Raw genomic sequence first — 20,386 nt, forward strand, 5'->3', positions numbered from 1 at the left:
CGCAGCCTACAATGGGCGACTCCGTAATTGCCAGGCCGATTCTCTTTACTGTCACTGCAGTCGGCCTCATCGACTCAAAAATGCAACGTAATCTTCCACCTTCCACTGCATTCAGCTGGCATTGGTGGTTCCCAGTTGCGACGCCGAGCCTTGTTTCCACTACGAATAGTGCGGTACAGATCTGCAAGACAGCTGTGATGGAAAAAAAACTCGTTTTTTTTTATTTCTCTCGGAATGGGGGAAGAGGGGAAAGCAGGCATCATAAAAAAGGGGGACGACGCCCAGCCGGGGCTTGCAAAAACGAGGCCGCTCGATGGGCGGCCATGGTGAGCGGCTGGCGGCTCCACCGGTTCAAGCTGTCCGTCACGCGAGGAAAAAGGAGCAGTTCAGCGAGTCCGTCTCTCACGCACACACACGCACACACAACAAGCACGCACGGGACCGTTAAGTCCCGCCCGAGGAAGACGGCCGCGAATCGGGTCCCCGTGGAATGTCACGCTGTTGTTGCATAGGGGGCCACTTGTTCCACAGCTGCTGCTCGAGGAGGGGCAAAAGGGGGCGGAATGTGTGACGAGTAGGGGACCTTGAAAACGGGTTCCAAAACTGTGTGCATTTTCAATGTCTCCTGGCTTTTGAAAAACATCGTGTAAAAAGCAAAGTAAAGCGATCCCTGGCGGCGCCCTCATATAAGTAGACGTGCAACTAACGTGTGGAAGGCACTGCGACAACGGTGTGTCCGCTCCAGGTGCGCCACACTGCGACAAAGAGAGAAACACCCCTCGGCGAATATAACATGGTCGCTCGAGAGAAGGCATCCCCTGAGAAGCGCCTTACTGTAGTCTCCTCCGCGCCCAGCACCCATTGGCGCAGGCACTTCGTTGTGTGCGCTGCTGCTTTCCAAAGTGTGTTCCATCTGCTTTTTGGCACAGCGTCGTGTGTTAATACTTGTCGGGGAAGGGGAGCCTTCGAAGGAAAGGGTGCCTCGTAGAAAAACCTTAGAAAAATATGCCCTCTTTGGTTCTGCACCTTTGCGAGGACCAAATGGAATGAGAGCAAAGAAACGCCGCCAGGGTGGGAGTAAGAGCACCAAAGAGGCGCCACCTGGAGGCCGCCCCGCTTCCCTCACTGCTGCTGCTGCTGCTGCTGCTGGGTGTGTGTGTGTGTGTGTGTGTGTATCAAAAAGGAGGGAAGAAATCCTCCCTCTGGCGCACGCTATTTACAGGCCTTCCCGCTGCTGCTGCAGACGGGGAGGGAAAACTACCGAGCACACTACGCCATCACATCGAGGCCCCCTGTCTCGTCACAACAGCGCACTGCTAGGAGGAAGGGGGGAGTCATCCGCTGCTCAAGAATGAGGATAAAAAACAGGAAAGGGAAAAGGGTGCGAGTCCTGTGTTTCTTTTTTTTTCTTTTTTTTGATTGGCCGATGGTGAAAACTCCCCGCGGGTGACACAGCACACCACCCCCTCTGCTGGCTGGGACACAATTCAGTCAGATCTCTGCAAGAGAGAGGAGAAATGGTGAGCCACTAAGATGCACACAGCCACACAAAGCTCACCTGCCTGTCACACGCTGCGCTCACTTAGGGGTATCCCTGGTATGGGGCCGCATCCTCTCCATTGCCCAGGCCTCCATTTGACGGATCCTGCACACACAGTTGCTGAAATGTCCAAGAGCTGAACCAAAGCCTTAAATGTAACCCCACAGCCACAGGGTGCTGAAGAGATTGAGGTAAAAAAAAAAAAGAATAAACACCTGTTCACTTTGTTCCAAATATTTTGCCTGAAGCTTGACACAATTTGCAATGCGTTCCAGTAGCTACCGTGAACCAATGTTAAAGGGCCCCTAAACCCCCTCCAAAAAACCTGGAGGACGCTTGAGTTTCGCTTTCAAGAGTAGAATGTGATAGCGTAATCGGACCGTGTTCGTATCGCCTTCCCAATCGCTAGCCTGGCTCCGCTTCTCGGTGTGGACCTAAACAGTGTCGCAAGGAAAGCCAAAGTGCGGACGCCCTACGGCACAGTGCCCATACATGCGGCGCAATGAAACACGGCCACATGGCGGGGCGATGTCGTTTAAAAGTGTGTCCTGTGGGCCCTTTGCGCCACTCAACGCTTTACCTTGACTTGAGAAAGTCGATCGAAGCACCGTCTCTCGGCAGAACAAGTAACCACATATCAGTGATAGTCTGCAGCGATTCTTGAGAAGCGCAGCGTTATTTTCAGTCGAGCAGCGGCGCTATGCTTAACACGGTCAAGTGAAGGACGAAATTCGAGTCAAGGCTTGTTTGAGAATACGGGGTTGAGAGTCAACCCCGCTACGCAAGCCACTCGGTAGTTTTCACTAAGTGACAGTACTGCCAGAACACACAACCTAGAGAGTAGAAGCAGCATGCTCAGGGCACGGCACCACATTTTTGCGGGGTCACACGTATTTACAACAGTCCAAAGGAGACTATTGCGGCACCATGGGAGCCTTCATTAGAAAGGTGCATAGAAGAAACATGTTTGGGTGCGTCTAAGTGTTCTGCGAACTGTCTTATTTTCTTGGTACAGTCGCCGACCGTTTATTCGGACACGCTCGTTTAGTTGGACATCCTCCCGGCACTGCCACTCGTCCCACTGAAGCAATGTAAACTCACGACCGAAAATTCAGACGTCCCACAGTGCGCTGTTCGATTTTTCGGACTCCGACCGACAGATCGGGTACGACGGCGCACGCCATGACACGCTGTCAGCGATGTTTACAATATGTTTGCTAGGTTGCCAGCACTGCAATGTTGAACTGGCTATGGATGGATGTCGTGCCAGTGTCAAAATTCACGCAAAAAAATTGCTGATCTCGAAGACAATGTTTGTTGGCTACACCTAATGGTTGCCTTTGAGCTTTAGCCAGCCAGGTATCCATTGAATGTCTACCGTGGCCAAGCCAAGCCACGCTCGGAGTAGACTCGCTGTGGCATTTGGTTTGAGGATTTGAGGGTTAGTGGGTTGTATGTTAACGTCGTCGTCAGTTGCTTCTGCGGCTAGGCCTGATTTGCATCCTGCGCTTTGTGTCTCGCTCTCCTGTGTGTTCCTTGGGGTGGCAAGCTGCTGAAATGGCTCCGATGTTACCCGTTCCATCTGCACCGTCAGGACTTATGAAGAAACGCGGCCAGTGCGGCAACTACCAGATGCTGACGATGGCGAAGAAAGCTGTGATTATTCGCCAGGTGGAAGGCGGCCGACCTCAGTCTGAAGTTGCTCGGGAGTTTTCGATTTTCAAGCAAACTGTCCCGGACTACCTGAAGCAGTAGATTCTGGAGGCTGCAGAAAAAGCGTCTGCAGGAACGCAGAAAAAATTCCATGACGGCAGCCAACCGAAGCTTGAAGAGGCGCTGAACATGTGGTTGAGTGCCACGGTAGCTAGGAAAATACCCATGTCTGGCGATCTGCTGAGACAGAAAGCACAGAAGCTCGCCCTGTGCATGGGTATTAGTGGCTGCAAATTTAGTGATGGCTGGTTACGTACGACCTGGACCTGACCTTTAAACGAATGTGCGGCGAGAGCGGTTCGGTTGACCAAACCCTCGTGACTAACTACCGCGCCAACAACCTATGTGCACTGGTGCGCCAGTACGCACCAGGAGATGTCTTCAATTGTGATGAGACTGGCCTCTTCTACAAAATGCTGCCCAACAAGACGCTTGATTTGTCTGGCGAACCCTGCCATGGGGGGGAAGCATAGCAAGGAGCGACTGACAGTTGTTGTAGGAGGCAACATGATGGGGACGGAGAAACTTCCGCTCCTCATCATCGGAAAATCAAAACGTCCCAGATGTTTTAGAGGCATCAAGTCGCTCCCTGTCTGGTATGAAGCGAATAACCAAGGCATGGATCACGCAAGACCTTTTGCAAACAGTACCTTCGGAAGCTCGACCGGCAGTACGAACAACAGAACTGCAAAGTACTGATGTTTGTTGACAACTGCGGTGCCCACGGGCACATCAGCAACCTAAAAGCAATCACCATGGAGTTTTTGCCACCAAACACGACAAGTGTGTTGAAGCCTATGGACCAGGATGTGATTAAAAACTTGAAAGTGAATCACCGGTCGCGTTTCCTGAGTCGTGTGCTCTTACACGTTGACAATGGGAAGAGGTACGTCATGGATGTGCTGTCGGCCATCAGCATCTTGTCCGATGCCTGGAAGGCAGTGGCTCAAGAAACAATTCTTAACTGCTTCCACCACACAGGATTTGTTAACACTGAGAGTAGGGATGATGACAGTGCCACAGCCCTGCACCCCGCGGTTGAGAGTCCACCTACCGCAGAAGCGGATATTTTGGATGACCTCCGTGCTAGTGGTGTCGATGTGGGGGTGGTTACGTTTGAGGAGTTCGCAAACTTTCACAGTGCCGTCCTGCCATGCGCAGAGTTGCACAATGATGAGATCGTTTGTCAGGTCCTCAAGCCGGCACAGGTGGACAGCGACTCCGACGATGACGCGCTGCCCACACTACAGCCATCAAATGTAGATTTGGCACAGGCTGTAAAAGTGCTGTTGTCTGCATACAGCGATGGCCAGACACTGGCTGAGATACAGGCCGACTTGGTCGCGCATGAGCGTGCACGTATGCAGACGCACATAGACAAGTTTTTCCCGACTCTCGATTATTCTGACTTTTCAGCAGTTCCCACAGAGTCCAAATAAATGGTCGGCAACTGTACTCCTGGTGCTGCTTGGAAAATCATGTTATCAACTCTGCCTTTTTTCCCTACTGAAGCTCACGTGGGCATCAAAATTTTTGCTTTTCCTTTTAGGCCTTTTTGGAGCACTCCGATGCAAATTTTGCGATTTTTATGCTTTTGGAGCAGCTGTCTCAACCCTGCATTAGGCACGGTATGCGCTTTGTCCTTTGTACTTAAATACATCAGCCAGACTGGCCGATGTATGAACATTAGGCTCAGAGAGCATTTCAGCCCTCTAAAAGGATCCCCATATTCTCATCTCGCGATACATTGTCGGCACTATGGTTGTGGACCGCTTTTAAATGACACATCAGTGTTGTACAGGAACTATAAAAACGCGTCCAGAGAGGTCGTCGAAGATTTTCTTATTCAAAAGAACGGCCTCGTGTGTGTCAGCCAGCCTTCTTTGAACCTTCACCCCTGTGAGTTAGCTTTCCTTGCAGCTAACCTGACACCTTCACTTTCCTCGTGATAAAGGCTAGTGTCTGAGCATGCATTAGGTAACCGCAAGCTTTTTAACTTTGTTGCTATTTGCTTGCATGGTTTTCGTTATAATGGCCGATTAAGATGTTGTGGCATTTTGTTATTATTTATCGTTGTGGGAGCGTGATGAGATGTTCTTTCTTGGGTGATGATGCAGTGTTCTGATCTTTGCTGGGTGATGAATAGGCGTGGAATCTGAGAATAAGCTTTAGTTCAAAGTTAGCGCTCGTCTCGTGTGTCTGTTCCTTGCTTGTGTTTTCATTTTTTTTGCACTACCTGTTCATGTATGCATTCCTACAAACTTGCCCAGATTTCAGTTTTCGTAAGCAGATAGCCAGACTGCTAAAAACCAGAATGGAGGCATGCCTCGTATTGGCCGGGTTCGAATCGCACAAGGACGCTTCCTCCCGTCGGTGCACACCTTAAGAGGGGAGGTGGCAATCAAAAAAAAATTTTGTTTGTTGACCTAGAGTAATGAAATTTGGCAGGCATACTGAAGAGTGTCTCGAATAGCTATATATGAAGTTTGATTGCGATATCTCGAGTAGTTTTCAAATTACACTGTGTTATATAATCTGATGACACAGTCTGCTGGTGAAAAGCCTAGCATTGTAACAAAACATGCCAGGAAGGTCCAAGTGGTTTTGATCTTTACTCAAAAGCACACTACACAGGATGACATTAAAAATTGTATATTCCTTTTAGTTTTTTTTTACAAATACCATCCCCATCAGCTTCATGTATTGCATCAGAACTTCTCATGCACTAATTATCACATACAAAAAAAAAACTAGGCCCTAAGCAAGGTAAAGAATAATGCCATCCTGTCAACAAGACTTCAAGGATTAAAAAAAAAAACGGAATCAAAATCTGTGTAGTAGTTGCCAAGATATCTGCTCCACGAGCTGAGCAACATGCCAAAAAAACAGTATTGAGAAAACTGTGTTTAAAGTTTTGCCTTCTCTAAAACACCTAAAGATTGTGATCTTTTGTTTTTTTTATGATGTTTCACTTCTTGGACATGTGGCCTTTCTCCAGTGTGCCTTTGTTCTTTTTTCATAACCTTCCTTTTTTTTTTATCTAAAAAAAAAAAACAGTATGGAATTCAAACCAAGTTCTCTGTATGAAGAAGTGGTGTGATAGACATGACAGAAAAGAAGATATTGCAATCTAATAAGGCCATATACTGAAATAATTACACATATTTCTTGTATTTATGCTGTCATTAGCATAATTAAGTCTTGCTTATTGATTACAATTAATCATAGTATAATTTTTATAGAGAGGTTTGTTGTGACAGAAAATGGCTCACACCATGATGGCCGATGCCTTCGTTCCAAATAACGAACAGTTATGGCCAAGACATTAATGGCACAGGGATTTTTGGGCAGTTTATTCAATGACGCGAGCCGGGCAGACAAAAATTTGTCCCCCTGCTTCCTACACGTTCTTTTGCCACTCTCGCGTATGAAACGTATTATCATTTGGCCGTCCGCGGCAACGCTAGTCTACGAGGCTTTCATTGCTTCAGAACATTCATAAACGCCTGCAGCGATACCAAGCACGGCTCCAGGCACGTCTAAATTACATCACTAGTGCTTATTGACAGCACTGACCACTAAGTGCTCGGCCGCGGGGTCCGTGGAGCCGGCGCGTGATGTGCTTGGTGGCGGCGTTCGGTAACGATGCGCGAATGCGAAGCTATGATGACGAAATATCTGCGCGCAGTATACTTGGTCTCGCATTTTCGGGTGCCGACCACTGATCTGTGCCGACGCGCGAAACTGCTACTGCTGCTCCGAGCAGTCCGTGGCAGTGGGGTCTGACGAGCTTGGCTGTGGAGTTCACTTCCGATGCGTAAAATGCCCACAGCGGCGGATACGCTAGTGCGTTGTTGTTGCCCGCAAAGTTCGAGTTTCGTCTCACCAAACGGCGCCGTGAGCGGAGTTAGGCCTAGTGTCGACTCCGAGCAGTAGATGCGCAGGCCGCGGTGCCGGTTGCTTCAAAGTGCGTAATGCGTGGTCGTGAGTACAAAGAGTCGTCCCGCGATGGCCTCCATCACGATGTCAGAAGTGCTGATAAGCAGAACATCTAACCGCGAATCCGACGCTGAAGTCAACGCTAGAGAGTCGGTCCAAGACGCGCGTTTGCGATGTTCGCTAGGAGCGCGGTGCACCATCGTAATCAGATCGAACTTCCCCTTGCAGCTCCAAACTAAAGCGTAATTATAGTATTCTAAGTGATTGTCGAGCCGTGAACACAGAACAATTGCGAACGCGTCACGAAGTAGCGCGATTCTCGACAGCCGTGAACTCGCGACGCGCAATCGGCAGACGACGATCTCCCGGAGCGAGCATCGGACCAATGGCAAGGTGAGCTGGGGCAACATGGCGGATGCGGCCAATCGGAGGCCTCGGAACGACTCTCAAGCGTTTGCTTTTTGTGCGCTTCTTTCTGAATGGAGGAGCCCGCTGAAGCGGGGAATTTGAACACGGAGAAATGCCCTTTCCGACAAGCCCAAGAAGTTGGTTCGCGGTCGCGCCATCGCGGAGCTACGATTTTTTGAAAATCGCTGTTTTTTTGCGATTTCCACAATAATTTTCGCCACCTCGAAGGGCAAAACAAATTTTTCTAAGCACTTCTGGGTGGTTTTCAGTGTAGATATTTTGGAATCAGATAGAAAAAGGGTTCCAGAAACTGAAAATATGATTTTCAGAAAATCGATCTTTTTGTCGTTTTTCGCGATACGAAAGCCACGTCCCCCCTTAAAAAGTAAATTACAAACAAAACAACAGCCGCATGCACACCACATTTTTCTTTCTTCCTTTGCTCTCTGCAGTTTCACATTCGCCAACCGCTCGCGCCATGTCAGCACGGCGGCGTATGCTGGCCAACGCGTCCCATTCAACTGCTGCTAGCGGTTTCTTTCCGGAAGTTGGCTGAACTAGGCTGAACCCCATAGAGTTGCGAAAAGTAAAATTTTTCCAGTAACATAAATAATGGTCTCAAACGTCACTCGAAAGCGAAACTCGAGGCTACATAGTGTTCATATAGGTTCCGATTTTGAACATAGGCATTTATAAGCACTTATAGGCATTTAGTCACAAATGCCAAAAATGGGCATTTATAGGCACTATAAAAACACTATAAAAGTCCTTCTTAACCTCTAATTCAAGGAACAAAATAGGCATTTGCCTAAAATCCGGTGTCTAATGATGAGTACTCTCCTCTAAACTTTCTCACCTCATGTAAGAGACAAGAAATGCTCCTCGTTGCATGTCTCTTCCAAAGCAGTTCAACTGCCAAGAAAATTGGTCTTCAAGAAGCCTCAAAATACACGGGAGGTATGGGGCCTACCCTGTGCCCTTAACAGATTATAATTCAGTGTGGTCATCACTTCGTTAAACAATTTCAACTGCATATGAGAACAGTGCAGTAAAGAAACAAGGAATGCAGCTAGCCCAAGTGGTGATGCATCTTCTATGATGCAAGGTAAGGTATTGGGCTAATTGATTTTGCACAGTTGTTAAACTGCCCGAAAGTTAGAGACTGGAGAAGACACAACGAGCGCAAACAATCAACTGGATTTATTCCCCTACCCCATTTCTTACTTTTTTTCTCCCACCCCTTTCCTCATGTTCTTATGAACAGTGGAGCTGTTTAAAGGGACACTAAAGGCAAATAACAATTTATGTCAGAGTAAAAGCTCAATGTATGACGTCTAAAACGGTAATATTATAACCAGCAGTGCCCTACTTATCGAGATACAGTAGACTCCCGTTAAGACGAACTCAAAGGGACCGCGGTCATCTGTTCGTCTTATCAGGAGTTCGGCTTATCAGAAGTGCCCCCAAAAAGAGACATGCTAACATGCCAAGTGCATCCAAATATGTTACTTGAAAACACTGAATGGAGTACTTACAATGGGGGGCAAAAAGACAAGAAAAAGCATTTATTTGGCTTATCTAGATAAAGACTATGCCTTTAAGCAGAGTATTTACACGAATCTTACGAGCACCCGATTTCGCGTGTTCAAAAATAAAAATGCTCGTGAAGATATTTGCTACCACATTTTAATGATAAAACTGTAACACGCTCCTGTGTTGACGATTAGAAAAAAAAATAAGAGACAAGCACAATTTTCCTTCAAAGAATGTAAAATGTATTGCCCTGGCAGTTCGTTTTCTTCTGTGAGCCTGTTTTGCTGGCTCTAAGATCACTTCTGGATACGCCTCGGTCGCGTGCTGTTGCCTTGACAAAGTCATTATAGGCTGAGTTGCTTAAGAAAGTCTGCAAGGTTTTCTTCGAGGTCCAGATATTTTCCCGTTTTCGGCCCGTAGTAACTTTTCCTGATCGACGTGCAGCTGAAGATATCCCATCGGGCTATTCACGGTCACAAGCCTCACCACGAAAAAGACACGACGCAGCTATATTCACTGTGCAAAATAGCCTTCCTTTGTCGTGCGCTTCCGTAATCAAAATGGCTCAGCACAATTTGCACTTCACTGGGAACAGATAGAACGCGTACAGGTCCTACACGTAACGCGAACCAGCGCGAATTGAGAGCACGAAATACATGTGCTCGGCCGCCATTGTGTGATGGCGATGACAATGCGCCTGACCCCTCTGACGGGAGTGCGCCGCGGCGATCGTGGTTTCGGTTTCGTACTCGATTGTAATGCACAGACCATTTTTTGTTCATGTTGTCGCATTTTTTTTCCCTCACTCCCCTTGCCTTTGCCCCTCAGACCATGGCGGAGGGGCCCCAAACTTTATTGTTCTGTTCTCCTTTGTGAAGAACGGATACAAAACGACGCAGTGGCTTGGGGGTCCAAGTTGTAATTCCCCCACTCTTTTTGTTGCTTTCTTTGCTGATAAAGGCCACACCTCCCCCACCCACAGGCTGGGGGTGAGAGGGTATACCGGCTTTATCCGCTGACCGGTCTTCTTTTTCTCGGTCCCCTGAATGCCCCACCAAGACTGCAGTGTTCGTTTCGCAGAATCGCTAGCGTTGTTGATCACCGCGAAAGTTCGTCTTAACAGAAGAGTACAGTTGGGCGGTTCGTCTTAAGCGATTTTTTTTTTGCACTGAGTCTATGGGAAACCAAACAAATGGTCCCGTGTTGTTCGGTATAAGCGAGAATTCGTCTTAACGGGAGTTCACTGTATTAAGCTAAATATATCACACGATGAGCGCCACAAGTGGGACATTTTGGAAGTGACCCCGATGACGTGTGAGAGTCTGAATACAATTAATCGCTAGTAATCAAACTAGCTGCAATAGAAAAAGAACCATCGGTGCATCAAGAGACGTAATAAAATGCTGCTTGTTCGTTTCTGTTTGATTCATGGAAAAAAGAACTTCTTTGGCGTTGCCATGGGGAATGGCGCAACTGCGCTACGCCCGGCGCCCTGCTTCGCTCACGCGGTCGCGTCTCAGTGGTAGTTTTGGTATCGCGTACTGCCATGAGCATGTTTTCACGCTTTCACGAGCGTGCTCTGACAGAAAGTTCAACAAAATACTGCATGCACCTGATGTTGCCGCATGCCCTAATGGTGCACGCCGCCAGTGCACGCTGTCGCGCAGTAAAGGCGGGCAACGTTGGGCACGGCAACAGTGACGTGTGAAATACCGCTTTCAGGCGGGTGATTTGAAATGCGCTAACGCCATGCGGACCACTGAAAGGTGATTTTATTTCAAAATAAGCACTTGGCATAAAAGTAGCACTACGAGGTTTCAACAATCAACGTCAACTTAATATTTGCCTTTAGTGTCCCTTTAAGCACTCGCCTTTTCGCTCTCCTTGGTGTCACGCTTGCAGCTGGGATCCAGATGGCATTCAAGAGAGGGTGCCCCGCCTCACAAAACTAAGCACCGGCGTGGGGGGCGCAGCTTGAAGTAAGCCAATAAGCGCACGCCAGGTGGTGAGAAAGGAGAATGGAAGGAGATAAGAGAGCGCATGCTTCAGACGGTTTCTCCCGCCATGGATTCCGTTTGGATAGGAAATGTGAGTGCACTTGCCAGTGCTGCCCAGGCTGCACCCGCCCAGCAAACATCCAGATACTGAACGTCTAGAAGGCAAGTGCGCGCTGGTGTTGGAATGTCAATGCTGGCGAAGAGCTAATAATTAGAGCTGTGTCAACAGCAAAATTCTGAGTGTGAAGCGAATAGAATATTTTTTGGATAGTTGTCAAATATATTTCCAATACTTCGAAGCGAAATTTCAAAAAAAAAAAAAAAAAAAGTTGCAGAGGATTTCTAAGGATATTCTTTTGAAGTAGCAACATGGAAGCACTTCTTTTGGCTAGGTTGGTGAAGTGCTAGAGGGGTGGTCTTCCCTAGTTGTCTAAATCAAGAATGAGGCAATTCACGGGCCGTATTGTATTTATTTACATGATTTGGTGCAATCAATGTGGTGTCGAAAACACTTTGCATGCGAAGAAAAAGACCCTATTTCCTCAACCTCTCCTCCTCCAACTTCTGTGGAGGCCCAACTGATGTGACGAACAAGGGCACGCTCCCTTCGAGTCCGTAGTTCCTAATCTGCTCCGTAGATGTCAATGTCTGAGAACATCTGAAATTTCGGACGCGGAAACTCTTCGGCATCAGATTTTTCGGACTTTCTGCGCAAATTTCAGGTATGAAACGGCATTAATTAAAGCCCCCACCTCTGCCGCGTCTATCATCTCGTAGGTTCGAACCTGCGCTTTCGCGATTCGATCCATTTGCGGCCGTAGCAGAGTCCGAAAGGCAGCTTTGCCGCAATGCCAAAGTGTGACGGGGTGAAGCGTGTCGAAAATCTAAAGGGACCAGTGCCACGGCGCTAACGGCGCAGTGCGGCGATGTCTTTACGGATAAGCATGACACCTCCATGCATTTGCATGGAGGTGTGATGGCAGCAGGCGGCAAATGCGCCAGTGCGGCTTAATCGCTGACAACCCTTCTGATAAGCATTTTCAGCTAAGTGCTCAGTAGTGCATGTGGTATGCATATAACCCAAACGCGCCGCGCCGCCGTTCATGCTGCCTCTTTGTGCGAGACTGCTAAGTGTGCCGCACAGATGCGTTGCCTTCAGGAACGGAGTGGGCATCACGAGCAGTTTCCTGACGAATGCGTGCGTACGATGCAGCAAGCGCCCCAGCAGTGACGGTGTCAACTTAGTTGGCGGTGTGCTGCTCACAACTAAGAACGATCAGCTTCACGCAGCAGCAAATGTTGCGTTGGCGATGCATGTGCGTATCGTTTACGTGCGCACACACATCGTAGAAAGCCGAACAAGTCGTCTGCTCTTCCGCCACACTCTCGTGTTCCGCGTCGTTTCCAAATGCTCCATGCGAGAGAGCCATAATCTATTCTGCGCATTGCTAGTATCAGCGGCGCTCATCACGAGACGTAAAATTTGCAATTGGTGGTTAGCACGCAGTGAAGCGGGGTTCGCGGCAGGTACCGAATGTATTCACAAGAGCCTGGGCGCACACCAAAATGCCTGATAAGTGTACTGGGAGGCATTAAAGCTATTTCGGACGTGGCTGTGGCAATCTGACTGCTTGAGCGGAATAAAAAGGTATGCAATTTGTTTTTTTTTTTCAGACGACTTTGCGGTCCCTAGAAAGTCAGAAAAATTGGATGTTGACTGTATTCCGGAAGTTTGAATAGTAACATTCTGGTGCGAATCAAATAGCAAACACTATTTGAAAAATATTCAAAAGTTTGAATATTTGCACACCCCTACTAATAATGCCTCAGCCCTTACTAAGCAAGCAGCAGCGCTAGCCAACGAAGACCAGATCCCGAGCAAACGTAGTGTACAAACGATGCAGTGAGGTTACCACGAAGCAATATATATGTAAGAGCAATACACAGTAGAGAATACATGCGAACAACAGAGAAGAATGTAGCACAATGACAGTTCCACTGTTTATTATAGATTTCACTTGCGTGGAACTGAATTTAACTTTTTCTTTTATGCCTTTTTAATACATCCAGTAGATAGTTTGCACTCGTTGTGTTTTCTCCGGTCTGTGTACTTTGTGCACCCTGTAACTTTAGTGCAGTTTAACCATTATACTATGATGGAGCAGCTCAGGCAATGTGAGCAACTTCTGCCCAGAAAGGTGTTTGATGTAGCCTCACCTCAGAGAGGGGAATCTGTTGGACCAGCTGCGGGGCCTGCTGGTACAGGGTGGGTGCTGGGCTCCCGTACGGGTGTGCACCTGCCGCCGCCATGTACTGCACAAGGGACGCAACACTTCGAATGAAACTTACAGCAACTGACCACACATGCACTTCCCTGACGCCAAGTCTGGCCAATAGGATTTCTATGGCTTTAATAATGGTGAATGCAGTGTGGCCGTATATTCAAATGATCAAACTCAGGTGCAAGCACCATGCTGAAAATGGCCACCACTAACTGCACATGCTATCCACCCCCTTGCTTTCATTGCTGACTTGATTCTCCCTTCTCAAATGCAGCCATCGTGAAGAGTTATGATATGCAGCTTTTAATGACCAAAGATTTGGCCAAAGATTGATAATGTGGTGCTAACTTAGACAAATGATTTACAATGGTAATACGTAATATGGCTGTAAAGTGGCCTAACAATACATATATAGTATGTATACACACACTTCATTCGAGTGCGTGTTGTTAGGCCACTTTGACGACCTCGCGCGTTGCAGTTAGCATCGCCCTACAAGCTGCTATAGCACTGAAATCACCAGCAAGGTAGGGTTTCTGGCAATTCATCTAAAAATGATCGATATTCATGTTTCAACTATTCAACTAGTAATGGGGGGAGGGAGTTATAAAGCGAGCAAATAGCAATTAAGAGAACAGCTCGAATGGCCGCTGCTTCCAGGGGCGTCCGCAACTGACACGCTCTACACTTCTACTAAAGGTGTGTGAATATTTGAATTTCGAATAGCTAGTATTCGAAGTTCCGAATAATTCGACCGGATGAATATCTAAAACATGACAAAGGCCAATGGTGCGACTTTACTAGGGTGAGGTGGCTAAAACTAATGCTAACGTCATTACAGTAAGCCTTTCATTAGAACTTTCACCAATATCCTGGTTCAAAAGCAAGTGCTTGTTTACATAAAAATTTGTCATTTCCGCACGTCATGGCTGCAGCAAACAAGGCCAGGGAATAGTCTGGGAGACTGCCGAACTGCTATCGTCAAAAAATAACCAGCACACTGAGCTCAGACCTCATGGTCAAGAGGTTCGAAAATACTTCAATGATCCAAGAAAGGATGATCCTTTGAGACACTGAAAAGAGCATAAAACTGCGCTTTATCCAGGTGCCACCAAAGTTGCTTTGCGATATCTTCCCGTCCCTGCTACTCAGGTGCCCAGTGAGCACATGTTTTCAACTGCAGGAAACACCGCAACATCAGGGCTAGAGAGCCTGAAGCCAGGTCATGTGGAACAGCTTGTTTCTGCTTGACAATTTCTAGCCTCACTCACTACGTTATGTGCTCGAGGAGATGAGCAGATTTCATTTCTTTGTTCTTTCTTTCAATGTTGAATAAAATCTTTTGTATTCAATATTTTTGGCCACTATTTGGCACTACTATTTGACTCGAATTCGATTCGAGATGAAATGTCACTACAGTCGAACCCACTTATAACGATCCCACATATAACGATCTATCGGTTATAACGACCATATTTGGGTGCACTTACGATTTTCCTATGCTAACCATTGAAGCTGCGTCCAGATATAGCGAACATTTTTCAAAGCCTCCTACTTTTACAACGAACACTTGAGATGCGGTCGCGGTAAAAATATGGCGCATACGAAGCGAAAAAAAGTTAAAGCATGCCTTCTAAAGCGTGACAGGGGCGCGCGCTCGCGCGTGCCCCGCTCCCGTTTACTCACGACTAAGATACCCAAATCGGCGAGCACCGCACGCAGTTTTCGGACGCTGCGAGCGAGGTCGCTCACTTTCCAGGCGTTTCTTCTGTCTTTTCGGTAACGGCAGAGAGCGGTCGATCGGTGATTACGACTTCCACGCGATTGCGGCGATGCCTTCGCGGATAAGCATCAGAAAAGAGCGAAGGCGAGGTGGCGGCCGTCGATAAACGTGCCGTTATGCCTTATAGCCGACCACTTTATCACAGTCATCTATAGATATCTGCTCGGCTGCGCGTGTGGCGTACACCGTACACTGCGGATTGACAGCGGTACGAGCGCGCCATGCTTAGCCATGCTGCCGTTCGCAAGTTTGCCGCCTCCGCGTCGTGCGAGACCGCTTTAAAGCGCGCGTCGCTTTGTAGAAACGAAAGTAGCTCGCTGTTTTTGAGCAGCGCGGGCACCGAGAAACGTCGATGCACTGACAGCGAGCTTTGACTAGGTGACAACTGAAGTGCACCGCGCATCGTCGTGCAGGGCCGCGAGAGCATCGCGGAGACGTAGTGCGCGTTGCTTGGAAAATGCGTGTTTTCGCCGCGTTGACAGAAGAGGCTAGTCGCCGCATCCGTGCACGATCCGGAGTGAAGCAAGCACGAAGAACGTACAAACGCGCGCATACGGCATACAGCAAGCGGCCTGGCAGTGACTCCACGACTCGAGTAGGCGACGCGCTGCACGCAACTAGCCAGGGACGATCGGCTCCACGTACGGTACTGCGCTTCGGTGAAACGGCGTCAGCTCATTGCAAAGGCGGTTAGTTCACTCGTGAGCACGCAGCGGGCGTCGCTTCACGACGCGAAAAGGCTTAGCTTGTCACCGAAGGAGTTGTTAGCACTTTAATAAAAGTGCACAAAGGAAAAAAAAAAACGGTTTGGCCGCAAAGCGCTCGTTTTTAAGGGCGAGTCCATATGCAACGAACTACTGATATAACGACCACTTTTCGCGACACTTTCGAGTTCGTTATAAACGGGTTCGACTGTATTCGTACACCCCTAACTTCTCTACGCACTATAATGACAATGCCGCCAGGCGACCTGAGAGCATCATCGTGGTCTTTACGAAAGATGACATACTGGCGAAGAAGGTTTCTATATGTTGGCTTTAACAATTTCAGGGTTAATGACATACATGTACATCCTCCGCAAACACCTTCAATGTGGTCACCATCGCTTGTATGTTTAAAAAGCACGCCTTTTTTGATCATTTCTTTTGCATACCATGTGCACTGCAGGAATATGTGGAACTTCTTTCTTGTACCGATGTCTCTCCATTGGTGCACTGGCTATCGCTTACGCATCTGGTCACATGAGGGAACTCCACGGCTAGTTTCGAATCTCTCAAACAGTGACCGCTTGTTACTCTCTCATTTATTGCTCACCAAGGCGCGATTGCACGTTTCCATGCAGGTGCTGACTTACACAAGCGATGCCACTGTGGCTGCGTTTCCTGTTTTGGGGTGGGGACTCACAAAAATCAATTTCGTCTCGTTGATGATAAGATGAAGAGGATTATTGTGGCTTTTTTACTTGTATTGCTTACCGGAAACGCACACTACCATACACTTTTTTTTTTTCAATGCACTCACCCGTGCAGTTTGCTTACCAGTGCAGTGGGTAATAAGGCTTTTCTTGAGACACTCTGGGTTCATAGCCCCAACAAAGCTTTGGGGTTACAAACCCAGAGCAAGCAAAGCCTTATTACCCGCTGTGTCTGCTCACTCCAAGCATGTGAAGCGCAGCATTGTTAAGTACTGTTTCACTAATGTGCTGTCAAAATCATGCGAGCATATGCTCCAGGAAAGCCTAGCGCTTCAAAATAGACGGCTGTCTGAGGTGGGATACCCGGAAAACCTTGTGGTCTCTGTGGCTGAAGGCTTGCTGCAAAAAATGAAAACAGTCCGGCAGGCTGACAAGAATGACGTTGCAGGTTTCGATGCACACAAGAAAATAGCCGTTATCCCATATATTCACCAGACGTCCCATAACCTGAAGAAGATTGGAAAACGTGTAAGTGTCGATGTCATGTTTTCGGCTCCACTAAAACTTTCAGTTCACTGTAAGAAAACGAACCCATGCAAAAGCAAAGAAGAAAATTCGTGCAGTATTGCGCACTGTTACATATGTTGCAATGAACCAACTACCCCAGCAAGCAACCATTCTTGAATAATTGCTACACCACCGGACGAAGCAGTTGCTTCGTCACGGTCCTTGCAGAACATAGCAAAGTGCTGCAGATAATTTGTTTGTGAAGACTTCAAATGTACTGCCTGGATGCGCACAAGCACCTCAGGATTATTTTTCTGAAAGAAAACCCTCAACATTACAGTGTAATATCTGTGTAGCCACGTTGAGCTGTGTGTCTAAGCAGATAACCTTAGCTTACCGACCTTTTTCCTTTTTGGTGTGCTTTAATGAGCAACGAGTGCCGAAGGAATGGTGCCTCAGACACCGTTCCTTTGGCCTGCGAAGCGTCGATAGGCATGGCGTTGTGTCCATCACCTCGGCAGAGACGCTGGATGCTTGAACGCGGTTTACACGCGTGGATGCAAGAGTCATGGGCTCTCTGCCTGAGCAGAGGGCCCTGGGCCTGCAGACATGGAGGCCTGCATGCCCTTTGGTGGTGGAGCGGCATGTGTTGCTTCCGCTGAGGGGACGGATAATACTTTCAGTAGCGGGGCCAGCCGCCCACCATTGAGCCCAACAAGTGGACGCTACAAAGCCTGCAGGTATCGTAGACACCAGCTGCACGTAGCTACCATAAACCGATATAACATACCCAAGTATGGATACCAGTACATCAGGTTAACCTTTGCTGCCAGAAAAAATAGAAGTAAGTTTAAAGAGAGGAGAAGACAGGAAAGATGAAAACTGATGAGCAACTGCCATTTCCCCTGGGTGGGTGCAGTCTAAGTGAAGCCGAGGCCACAGGGGTAATCACCGAAGCTTTATGGTACAAGAAGTCGCACTCACCGAAGCCCCAGGAATGGAGAGCTGGTTCATCTGTGCCGTCAGTTGGGGCAGCATGGGACTGTAGGCATGCGCCAAGGGCTCCAAAGACGACTGAAGCATCTGGGCAAGACATGAACACAGCAGCTTTGTAGCAGTTCACACTAATGCCGTATTATTAATTAATGAAGAAATGCTCAAGGTCAGTGACAGAGGTCACAATAATATCTGGGGCCACAACTACTATATGATTATGAGGAATGCCGTAGTGGATGGCTCTTTCCACCACATGTTCTTCAATGTACAGTGACATTCCACAGTAGAAGGGGCTCTAGCATTTTGCATCCATCAAAATATGACCATCGTAGCCGGGATCAGACCTGCAACATTCTGGTCAGCAGCCCACCCTAATCACAGTTAACAGTCACATATACCAGGAAGGTACAACAGTAGAATATCGGTGACGCGATCATTCCTTTTACAAATGTTAAAGGGATACTGAACAAAAATTGGAAAAACTGACAAAAACACTGAAATTCTACTCAGAAGACACTACTCTTTTGATCAACAGAGTTTATTTCATGTTGCTGTAAAGCTCTTGTTTGGCCATTCTTGAACACATATAGAAGGGCTGTGCGAAAAAAACATGGGAGGATGAGAGGCAAGTACACAGCACAGGCGCAAACTTCAACTGTAATTCAGGAAGCCAAAGCAGGCAATATAAATACGATACCATCCCAACGCGTGCCTGTAAAAGAAGACACAGCATCAAAAGACTTACAAGAATATTCAGAAACACTGCCATGATTCGAATTATCCTCTTTTTTTTTTTCTCCCTGCCAGCTAAATGACAGAAAAGACATGCACAGGAAACACCACAGATCGAAAGCCAAAAAACAAATCTTGACGATAGCGATATGCAAAATATCGATGGCTTTTCTTTTCTTTTTTTTTTACATAGCAACGTAACTCGGCAATGGCCTGCACAGACACTGGAAGCTGGTAAAACGCGCTCTCAAACAGGACCACTGGGTGTAATTACACAAAACCATCTAAAAATTGCAGCTCCTTAGGAAGCAAAGTCAGAGAAGCCATGCTTACGCATTTGTCAGTACTAACAATGAACAATGCTTCTACTACTTCCCTTTCCATTTTGTCCTTAGACTTGTACAAGATGACCTTATCCTTAAAATTCAGCGTACACCCACATCGCCAACAGTGTATATATAGGTGGCCACCCGTGCTGGAACGAACTGCTAGTCTGTGCTCCCGTGCTCTCTTACTGAAGCAGCGTCCCGTCAGTCCTAAGTAGCAACCGCCACAGGACATTGGGGCTCTTCGATTTTCCATTTTCTGGCAGCCCACTGGCTGCCAGAAACCAGCCAGCGGGTTCCGGTTCTGACAGGAAATGACGTTATATCACGTGGCCTAAAAACTTCTGGCAAACAGAAAGTGGTCGGGAGAAGTAAAATCGAATTTTGGGCTCGCGGCTGGGCGGCTCACAACTGCGTCGTCTGCTCCAACATGCTAGTACAGTCAAACCTCATTAATACGTACCCGCTTTGAACGTACTAACGGCTAAAACGTAGCTGCGACGAATCCCCGACCGAGTCCCATAGAGCCCAATGCATTTGCTGACCGCTTAAGCCGTAGTGGTTCGCCCTATGCCTACCGGTTAGTGCGTACCCTGCGTACCGCGATAACTTTTTGTGCTATAAAATTTTACTGTGCTGCTCAACTTCCTGACGCCAGAATGTGCCGCCAAAGGTCTTCCGCCTTTTTGAGAAGTGCGCAGATCAGTCGATCCCCGATTCCGACTTCCGCGCGATTGCGGCGACGCCTTTGCGGGTAAGCATCAGGAAAAAACGAAGGCGAGGTGGCGGCCACCGACGAACGCACCGACATGACTTATCGCCGACAACCTTATCACAATAAGTATCTTCAGCTATCTGCTCGGGCACGCGTGCGGCGCAGCGCTACTTTTTAAGCCTACTGCACGCTTTTATTAGGCGACAACCTGAACGCGCTGGGCCGCCGATCGCTGCCGCTTCGTTGTGCGCGGCCGTCTTCAAGGCTGAAGTTGAATTAATGGCACAAATGCTCGGGTAGGGTCGAAGAACTTCAACCACGTCGAAGAACTTCAGCCCGACAGCAAACGCTACTAAGCCGCCATAAGGCGCGCACCGCTTTGTAGAAACGAAAGCAGATCGCTGTTGCGTAGTTAGCGTTGCGGGTCGCGGGCGCCGAGAAACCTCGCTGCATTGACGCTATCACACTAAACGCACGTGTACGATACTGCAAGCGTAGCGC

The 20,386-nt window shown here is 48.0% G+C and overlaps 1 protein-coding gene across 4 annotated transcripts in view; it reads right to left on the reverse strand.

Annotated features, from left to right (window-relative positions):
- Positions 1–235: 235 nt before the first annotated feature.
- The window catches only part of LOC119386548 (RNA-binding motif, single-stranded-interacting protein 1), an 89,575-nt gene continuing 69,424 nt past the window's right edge, over positions 236–20,386 (reverse strand). Inside the window, exons 8-11 of one of the 4 annotated variants that reach the window (XM_049413169.1) lie at positions 18,101–18,199; positions 13,348–13,443; positions 1,563–1,645; positions 236–1,499 (exon numbers count right to left, since the gene is read on the reverse strand). In XM_049413169.1, coding sequence (XP_049269126.1) covers positions 1,583–1,645; positions 13,348–13,443; positions 18,101–18,199 — 258 coding nt within the window. In that variant the 3' untranslated portion in view covers positions 236–1,499; positions 1,563–1,582. Of the gene's footprint in view, positions 1,500–1,558; positions 1,661–13,347; positions 13,444–18,100; positions 18,200–20,386 lie in introns of all 4 variants that reach the window. The other 3 variants (XM_049413168.1, XM_049413167.1, XM_037653828.2) reach the window with 3 other exon arrangements.

The sequence above is a fragment of the Rhipicephalus sanguineus genome, chromosome 3 (genome assembly GCF_013339695.2).
Source record: "Rhipicephalus sanguineus isolate Rsan-2018 chromosome 3, BIME_Rsan_1.4, whole genome shotgun sequence".
NCBI classification, from domain to species: domain Eukaryota; kingdom Metazoa; phylum Arthropoda; class Arachnida; order Ixodida; family Ixodidae; genus Rhipicephalus; species Rhipicephalus sanguineus.